This window comes from Acanthisitta chloris, unplaced genomic scaffold (genome assembly GCF_000695815.1).
Source record: "Acanthisitta chloris isolate BGI_N310 unplaced genomic scaffold, ASM69581v1 scaffold6711, whole genome shotgun sequence".
NCBI classification, from domain to species: domain Eukaryota; kingdom Metazoa; phylum Chordata; class Aves; order Passeriformes; family Acanthisittidae; genus Acanthisitta; species Acanthisitta chloris.
This window is the reverse complement of record NW_008655376.1, coordinates 18,244-28,201: the sequence shown is the minus strand read 5'-3', so window position 1 is coordinate 28,201 and position 9,958 is coordinate 18,244. Positions and strand designations below refer to the sequence as shown.

The 9,958-nt window shown below is 39.1% G+C and overlaps 1 protein-coding gene across 1 annotated transcript; it reads left to right on the top strand.

The window, feature by feature from the left end:
* The first annotated feature begins 79 nt into the window (after positions 1–79).
* On the top strand, positions 80–9,678 carry MRPL39 (mitochondrial ribosomal protein L39). The gene is made up of 10 exons (XM_009083869.1): positions 80–104; positions 498–704; positions 927–1,066; positions 1,713–1,812; positions 3,040–3,107; positions 4,455–4,567; positions 6,037–6,102; positions 7,293–7,446; positions 8,275–8,322; positions 9,556–9,678. Exons 1-10 carry the CDS (start codon positions 80–82, stop codon positions 9,640–9,642), a joined length of 1,008 nt encoding a protein of 335 aa, XP_009082117.1. The 3' UTR covers positions 9,643–9,678.
* Positions 9,679–9,958: the final 280 nt, after the last annotated feature.

Genomic DNA, 9,958 nt, shown 5'->3' with positions numbered 1-9,958 from the left:
GCCGCGGGGTGGGCGCTGGGGCCGTGACCTGCCCGAGGGAAGCGCCTGTGCGGCCGTGGAGCGGCGTGACAGTCGCAGGATGGGTCAGGTTAGGAGGGACCACGGTGGGTCATCGGGTCCAACCTCTCTGCTCAAGCAGTGCCGTTCTAGAGCACATGATCCGGAGTATCTCCAGTGAGGGAGAATCCGTGACCTCTCTGGGCAGTCTGTTCCAGTGCGCGGTCACTGCACAGCAAATAAATCCTTCCTTGTGTTCAGGGGGAATTTCCTATGAATCAGTTTCAACCTTCTGTTGCTGCAGAGTGTTCTGTTGTGACCTGGTGCAGGCACTGCAGGGATTGAGTGTGGTCACTTCCTAGAGCTGCTGAAGCTCTCTGAATAGCACTGTGCCTATTGAGTCTGATTTGCAGTGCAGTTTTCCATTTTTAGAAACCAACACCTTATAAAGAGGCTTGGAAAACTCCTGATTGCTTACTCCAGATCTCTCCTCTTTCCAGGGTTCATCTGCAGCCCGGCTGCCTACCGGCTGACCCCTGAGGAGGTGGTTCGGATGCGCAATGAGCTCTTCACCAAAGAGAAGGAGAGACAGTTGTCTCTCCACCCACGGATTGAGAAAATAGAAGTGAAATACACTGGGAAGTCACACCCTGGCACTGTGTTTGTGATGAACAAAGCTCTGTCCACGCCGTACAACTGTGCCATGCGTAAGACTCAAACTAACACTGTGCCCTGATGATGAATGTTGTGCTGCCAAGTGAAGTAAAACTGAGTTAGTTTTTGGAGGCTCATCCTTCCAAGTAATTTGCAAAAGTAGAAGTTGCAGCTTGCTGTTGCAAATGCAGGGAGGGGTCTGAACTGCTGATCCTGAGTGTTAATAGCTGTCTAATGCTTTGTTTGTTTTTGTGGGTTTTTTTTACTTTATTTAGATTTAAGTGAATGGCATTGCAAGAAATCAGTTCTGGCTCTTGTGGATGGGGAAGTGTGGGATATGTACAGGCCCTTGACCAAATCATGTGAAATTCAGTTCCTTACCTTCAAAGATGAAGATCCAGAGGAAGTAAACAAGGTAAATCAGTACCTTATTCCATTGTAGATGACCCCAATTGTATCTTTCCTCATTACAGGTGACCCTGATTGTTACCACTTGATTCTGTATGTCCCTTTCAGTTCCATGTCTGTCTGCTTTCTTGAACTCTGTTGCCATGGAAGTTCAGATATTTTTAGTGGCTTTTTAATGGTGCATCATGGTTATCATTAGCTGGACCAGGTGATGTGCTAGCATCCCTTTCAGTCTATATTGTTCTATTGTTCTATGATTTCAGATTTAAATCTCTCCATCGAAACATATGGCTTGCTTTCTAAGTGCAGTTTGGATTTATTTTTATTTTGATTCTGTATGGAGAATCATCTCTAAATAGAAGTTTAAATGCTAAAGAAAGGAATCATAGAATCCCGGAATGGTTTGGGTTGGAAGGAGCCTTAAGGATCATCTAGTTCTAATGCCTTGCCAGGGGCAGGGGCACCTTCCACTCAACCGGCTTGCTCAGAGCTGCATCCAGCCTGGCCTTGAGCACTTCCAGGGATAGAATGCTTGGGTTGACAGCTAGGTTTGTGCATCATTCAGTTAAATTTGGAATAGTTAGCTGGTGGTCAGCTGCTATGTCTTGTTAGCTTCTAGGTAATAAATTCACATTTTGAACATCTCTTCACAGGCCTATTGGCGTTCCTGTGCCATGATCATGGCATGTGTGCTAAAGAGGGCGTTCAAGGATGAGTACTCAGTCACCCTGGTTAGAGCTCCAGAAGTGCCAGGTATGATACAAGTGTTTTATGTTGATTGTTTCTTCTTGCTTCTTGAATTAGTGTTCCGTAACGAAAGTTACCAAAAAACCAGAGGTTCCTTTTCCAATGATTGATAACACTTCATTCTGCTATGTGCATTCCATGCTGTTGTTGTTGCCTTTAATAATCACACTAAAACCAATTTTGTTATTAATGTACCGATAATTGGCCTGTGTGGCTGCTGGGCTTCAGTCCACTTAGGATTTCATAGCTGAAGTTAGTAACTCAACCTGTGTATCATGAGGTGACATGAGTGAGATTTCTAGATGTGATGTGTTTCTGTGAAATTTGCTCTAATACCTGCATAATCTTGTGAGCACTTGAGTGACTAAAAGTGACAGTGTCTGCACTGAGCTGGAAGATTATTGAAGTATAACCAGGATTAGTAACACCTGCTCATCTGTGATATGATTTAAGATGTACAAAAGCGAGAACATGCACAGGAGAGGTGGTTTGATTTATTAAAAGGTTGGTTGCTGGTCATGTGAAGTCCTCCTGCAACTGTTTTTATTAATCTCAGCATTTCTCTTGTAAGTATGAGTGGATATTTCAGTTTTGCCAGTATTTGGTACAATTTTGGATATACTGAGCTATATCATTATACTGTATGTACAGAAATAGCATGAGCTTTGTGGGTTCATAGATCTGATTTTCTAAATGGCAATAACTGAATAAATATACCCAAAGTGTTCTAATAGCTGTCACAGGAATTTGTGTTGTCTTCATCAGTAATTTGTGCCATGCTTGTGTCATGGATAAACATTTTACTTCAGCTCTGATGTTGACTGATTTCTCTATGCAGTAAGTTCCTCTTTACAATTTATTAGTTAAAACTTTTAATGTATGATGCATACAAAAGAAAAGTGTTTTCAAAGTGAGTGCGTTTGGTTTTGTTCTCCAGTGTTAGTTTTGTGAAGCAGGATATTTTCCCCCTCTTTAACAGGGTTGTATTTTACTAACATTGCATTAAAACTTATTTCAAATTACCTTCTCATTTAGTGAAATTAAATTAAAATGACACAGGTTTAATCTGTTATTTGACCATATAATCACAGCTGCAAATTTTTGTTTTATGATTATTTTCTTGAGATAGATCTGGTTTTCTTGTCATTCATTTTGCTATAGGAATGTATATGTCTGTGAAATACATACTTTGTTACAAACATGAATATTTTTCTCTCTGTATTGCAATTGCAGTGATCTCTGGAGCTTTCTGTTGTGACGTACTTCTGGACAATAGACTGAATGATTGGAAACCAACAGATGTAAGCAAAACAACTTCTTACCCTGAAAGTTGTATACTCTATGTCCTTGTCCACGGTTTCTTTTTCATATGGGGGAGAGGGGGCAAAGGGGTTATTTTCCTGTTTGTGAGGTGTATCTACACATCAGGAGTTCTCTTTGGGAGCTTATCTCTGCACTTACCACACACTGGTCCTATTGCAGGCTGCTCTCAGAGTTCCTTTCAGATAAAACTAAACCCTGAGCTGTCCTCCAGATGCTTACAGATGTTAGGTCTGTGGGACTAGAGTAAGTTCTAGTCTGAAATACAATTCCAGAAACAGTTGATGTGACTGTGTGGACCTCAGTGTCAGCTTTGTTACTATACAGATCTGCTTCTCCTCAGCCTGATAACATAGATGCAACCATAGTCTTTGTGTGAGCAGACGCCTCTGAAAATAAAATTGTGTGTAATGCACATTTTCAGCTGGTGGTTTACAGCAGAATCAGCATGTTGTTGAATAACGTGAGCATGTTCAGCTGAAGCTCTCCTTAACTGCTTGCTTATATTTCGTGCTCTGCAGTAAATGTAATAATCGAACTGTCTAAGTCTCAGAACCATTTGTGATCACAAATGTTTCACTTCTCTGGTGCCCATTCTTGTTCTCGTGCCCAAACACCAGCAGAGGTGTGAGTGGCTGACAAAGCAAAATTGGTACAACGCAGATTTTTCTTCAGTATGATCTTGTAGTTGAAGTAACTCAGTTGGAAATATTTTCTGCGTGACATTATAAATGTAATTTCTCCTCATAACAATTTCTTGATTATCAATAAGTCTGAGTTATGCAGAACTTTGGATTCTGGACCAAGGTGACCAATTTCTAGTTGTTGGATATTCTGTACTTTTTTTTTTCACTTTGATTCATCACAGTAGAAGTGAAGTCACAACTCTGGGAAACAAGATATACAGACAAATATAACAACAGCAAGACTGTATGTATATATATCATGTAGGGAGAACCTGAGAAGTTTAATTAATATATGTTGTTTCTAATGGAAAAATGCCTATCAGTTTGAGAAGTTTAACTCTAAATATGTGTTGTTTTCGATGGAAAAATGCCTGTCGATTGGACTGGGCACTGTGTTGTTTTCGATGGAAAAATGCCTGTCAATTGGACTGGGCACTGAGTCAGTCCATTTAAAGTGTTGATCTCTAGTGATCTGGTGCTGATACAGTAAGAGTTACAGTACTACAGCAATATTCTTATATTCAGAGTTGATAGTGGGTGATCCTTGTTATTTTGACTAATATTTAGTGTTTGCTGTTAAGTGTTATCTGTTCATTGCAGCTGTGAAACAGTGGTAACAGTTTTATATGTCCTGTCTTTTAGGATAACTTCCGTTCTCTTACAAGAGATGCCGTGAAGCTAATCCACCAAGACCTGCCCTTTGAAACACTGCAAGTTGAGGCAAAAGTAGCACATGAAATGTTTCAGCATAACAGGCAAGTGTCTGAATTTGCCTTTCTTTGAAAAAGACAATTAGAAAGCATTTCAAAGCTGTGCTTATTTTGTAAATTTAAAATCAGGTGTGACAGGTGGGGTAAGCAGGTGCTTGTCCCACTGCTCTGAATGAGCCTGACTCCATTCTCTCCAGAGGCAAACACTAGGCACCTTCACTGGATGTAGTTTTGTGACAAACTGAAAGACTAAGACTTTTGTTCACTAGTGAGCTTCAAGATTTCACTACTTTAAAACTGAAGCTCTGGTGATTAGCCTTGGTGTGGTAGGTACTCTCAGCCTTTGCTGAAAGACTTTCGTAGTTAAAGGAATGTAGATTTTTCATATCTTGCTTTTTTCAATGAAGATTTGGTGAAGTGTAGTTTTTGAGCACTGCATGGAGAAAATGGTTAAAACACTCTGGCCTGTGCTATAAAAGGAGGCTTATTCAAAACACTCCAGTCTTCGCTGAAAAACACTTTAGCAATGTTTTGAGCAAAAATGTGCTGCTCCACAGCTTTTTGGTAGCTGGAGAGATGTGGGAGTGAAATGATAGCTAATTATTGCATTGTGAACCAAAATAAAACTATGCTAAAGTTGCAAAAATAGCTTTTTTTTAGCTTAATGCTGAAGATACTAATGTGACGTAAGGACAACATCTCTTGACTGCGTTGGCTGCGTTGACAGCAGGTGGGAGCTGAGTTTTGGTTGTAGCTTTAGACATTGTGTGTGTGAAAAGCACAGACGACCCTTTCCACTCTTGCAGGTGACCAGCTGTTGAGGGCTACACATTGCATAAAATCAGTTTAGGTGGTCTGGTGGTGTTGTTTAGTCTTATATGTGACTTGAAACCCTCTGATTTTTATTTATAGTAGTAGGTTCATTGTATCTTTCTGAATAAAATTCTGATGAGGGAGCATGAGCTTCCTATAACATGTGCATGGAATAAACTGGAATGGACAATTTCACTAGGAGGGGACCTACAACAAGCACCTGGTCCAGCTGCCTGCCCAATTTGGGGCTACAACTTACAGCAAGTTATTAAGGGCATTGCCCAGAAGCCTCTTAAACACTGATAGGCTTGAGGCATTCTTCTCCAGGAAGTGTGTTCCAGTGTTTGAACACCATCTGCTAAAGAAATGCTTCCTAATGTCCAGTCTGAACCTCCCCTGGCAGAGCTTTAAGCTATTCCCACACATCCTGTCTCAGGATCCCATGTTAACTATGCCTGATGTTCTTCATATGTCTTTCAGTAGTCCTTAGTATAATTTCCTCTGTAATTTTCCCAGAAACTAAAACTAACAGGTATGTCAAGAAACAAGTCAGTGCTCATTAAGAGTTTAAACCCGTTTCAAAGCTGACATCAATACAAACATGATTTTTAAGAATGCTCCTTAAATGGATCTCTGAAGGGTTCTTACAAGAACTAGCTGTTAAAGGTGAGGATTTTTTGCATCTTTTTTGTCTTGTTCAGGTACAAAGTGGAGATGATAGAAAGAAAAGCTTCTCAAAATGTGGAAGGAATTGTAACATTACACAGGTGAGCAAAACTGAACTCTCATGCTATAATGATTTAATGATCAAAAGATTTGATTATATTGCAAGTGTTCTCTGCAAATGAGAAGAGTAAGTTAACTTGTGATGGCTTCAAATTTAAAAATCACTTGTATTCATTGCTGTCTGTTGTCTGTCCTAAGTTGTTTGGGGTGGTTTGTTGGGTTTTTCCCCTCTATACAGACACTGTTTTGTGATACTTAAGACTTGGTGGATCTCACTACATTTCTATTTCTTTTTATGTTTACAGTGGTAAGTGACAGAAAAGTCTTACTGCTGTAAATGCTTTTACATGAAATCTAAGTGAATCTCTAGAGTTTGACAGGTTTAATAAAGTACAAACCAAATAGTTGTTTGAAAACAAGAATTTGCATTGTAGAGTGGATTTTTCTTCCAAAGTTGTCAAGATCTTCCTGACTTCCTAAGGCAAGCTGCTGCCTTATAGTGGTGGAGATTGGAATGGAACAGCCTTCTGGTATACAGTGGAAAGTATAAAGGTCTTAGACTAGAGGCAGGAAACTTGTAACTCAGGCAATTTAAAGAATTTCTCTCTAGCTTAAGCCATGTAGGATATTCAGTTTTCTAGATGTCTAAATTTTTCTGCATTTGATTTTGGAATCCACATATCTCTAAAGGAACAGATGTCATTGCAGTGACGGTTCTTGGAATTTTAGTGTTTTGTCTGAGCAAACTAGAGTGGGAAGGAAAGAACATTAATAAGGAACATGGGCTTGCCTGTTTGTTTCTGAAGAGTGTTTTGTTTTGGGTATTGCTTTTGCTGTACATCTTTTTGTATCTCACTTTAAATGGATTTGTAGTTTTCCGAGACCTGAAAGGGAAATACCTGTACTGTGGAAAATATGTGATCTTGGAGACAAGTCCTTTTCTGATGAATGACACAGATGAATGACACAGTTTTAAAGCCAACATGGCATCAAAGATTTGTTAAACCTAGGATCCTTTTCCTAGCCTTGAGGTTTAAATTTCCTGAGTTCATTTTAGGAAATTGTGTGACTTGTTTAGGAAACCTAGAAATGCAGAACTGGGTATTTGGTTATATTTGACGTAGGATTTTCTTTCTGTAGGTAGGAATTTGCTAATCAAAAGTAAAACCTAATATGGTTGTACTTCTCTCCAAATATATTTGACATAAGTTGGTTTTTTTCATCCCATCAGGTTTGGTGACTTCGTAGATGTTAGTGAAGGACCTTGTATACCAAGGACAGGTTTCTGTTTCCAGTATGCGATAACAGCAGCCCATAATCTTCAGACTGAGCAATCAGAATTGATAAAAAGGTTCCAGGGTGTGTCCCTGCCAATCCATTTGAAGGTAATTAATCCATTTGGTGCAGGTTTTCCTACTTTAAGTTAGAGCATTTGGCTTACTTTGCAATCTTCATCTGTGCTGGTAGCTAAACGTAATTCAAAGGTGAGAGCAGTAGCAGAAAGAGATGGCCCTTTCACTGCACTACACTGTCACTGTGTGGCTGTGTTTATTCAGCTTCAGGAAAGAGCAGAACTTGGAATTTACGCTCCTGATAAAGGGTATATTCAAAGTCTTTAGTGCCACCAAAGTAAAACTGAACAATGCTAACAAAAATAGTCCAGGTACTAAGCAGTCATAAACAAAGGCTTTGCAGAACTCTAGATGGAGATAGGAGTATTTCTTCCCATTCCTATTGACTTACAGGATTTTGACCCATGGTCTAGTACATTTGCTGTTGTCTCAGTTGGGGAAGTTTTCACGGGTTCCTCAGCTCATCTCTGTATTCCCTTCCTCACCATAATACCCATTTTTGCCCGTTAACCCCTCAGTGATTCCATACAGTGAATGAATCAAACTCCCAGAACGGTTTGGGTTGGAAGGAACCTTAAAGATCATCTAGTTTCACCCCCCTTGCCATGAGCAGGAACACCTTCCACTACACCAGGTTGCTCAGAGCTCCATCCCACCTGGCCTTGAACAATTCCAGGGATTGGGGCATGTACACAAGTCCCCTGAAAGAATATGGGCAAATCAGGCACTGAAACCATAAGTTGTAACATCTGTAACCATTATTATGGTTTTGTGCCATCATTTCTATACATTTGTTATAATCTATTCTATGATAAGACTTTTTTTACCTCCACTAACATCATTTAATGACATCTCTCATAGGCTCACCACATTGTGTGGCACAAACTGCTGGAGAGGTCGAAGAGGCTGGTAAGTTTTTAGTGGTGAAGTGCAGCTTACCAGCTACAAAGGTATGGCTGTGATAGAGGAGAATTTGAATGATTATAGTTGAGTAATATAGTCAAGAACATCTTTAGGAATGGAAATGTTCACAGGCAAAGAAAAATGGCATAAACACAAATTCTAACTCCTTGTGGAGTAGAGAACTTGATAGTATTGTTTCTGAAGTTTGGTTATTAAATGCATTGTGCCATTAAAAAAACATACACTATTGGATTGGTGTAATTTGTACAATTAAAATAATGGAGCAAATTATATTAGGCTTTACATCCATGGTTCTGAAGCTGTCTGCTGAGAATCCCATGTGTTTTTGTAATAATATTGTTAAGCTGTCATTAGTTACCACTTCAAACTATCAAATTCATCTCTAGAACTAATGTTGGTGTCACACGTGTAAAATTAAAAATTATTTTTTCCTGTTTCAATCACGAACACTCACCTAGATTTTAGGTAATAAGTTTTCTGCCACAGGTTTCAGAGAACACATGTCAACGTGTTTCTTATAAGTAAATGCAGGGATAAAATCTGATACCACTGAGTCATAGCATCACAGAATGGTTTGGGTTGGAAGGAACCTTAAAGATCATCTAATTCCAAGCCCCTGTCACAGACAGAGGCATTTTCAACTAGACCGGTTTGCTCCAAGCCCGTCCAGCCTGGCCTTGAACTTTGGTGGAAGTTAGTGGAGATAAAAGGGAATGCTGTTTCACTAAACTGCATGAATACACTACTTTGGGTATTCCTGTTTAAAACCACATGGGAAATGAGTTTCATCCAAATAGTGTTCCGTTAAAGAACCCGTGTGTCAAAGCTGGAATGCACTTGCCCAAGGGAAATTTTATGATGATTCAGTAAATGCAAAAGGCAAGTTTTTAAGGTAAATGGAACTGTAAAATACCATAAGCTGCATATAACCAGAGACACACTAGCAAGGATGTGTAAACATAGGAAATCTTTGTAAGAATTAAACAGCACATGTTTTAGAGCCTTCAGGTCCAATATCTACTTATTTGTGTGGCTTAGCCCATGGTATTTTCTATGAACTTAGTTTGAATATTCTTCAGATTTGTTTAATTTTGAAGAAAATAATTGTCTTTGTAGGCTGTCCTTTCTTGTCACAGTGACAGTATGAGAGGAGGGTTTTCAGAATCAAGGAGAATGAAATAATCTAAAAAATAAAACAAAATTGTTATGTTTCTGCAGGTCACTGAAGAAAAGTATTTGGAAGCAGCAGCCGAGCATCTTGAGGCAAAAGATGGAACTGAAGAAGAAAAAACTGTATCAGTTTAAATTAACTTGAACCTCTAAATGTACATAATAAAATAGGTATTTTTACATGACTTATTTGTGCCTCATATAAGAATGTTCTGGGTTATTAGAATTATGTGAACCAAAATCACAGATAGGTATAAAGAGACAGGTAAATATGAGACATTTTAGTCCACTTTATAAGGATTTCTCTAAAGAAAACAGGGAAGATAATGTTTTCTCTGCAATAACTTATCTTTCAAGTTGCCCCATCCTTATTCTGACACCAGTAATTTTATGTGTCCATATGTTGTTGCCTACTGGAAGAGAAAGTTGAGACATCTTAAAAAGATACCCT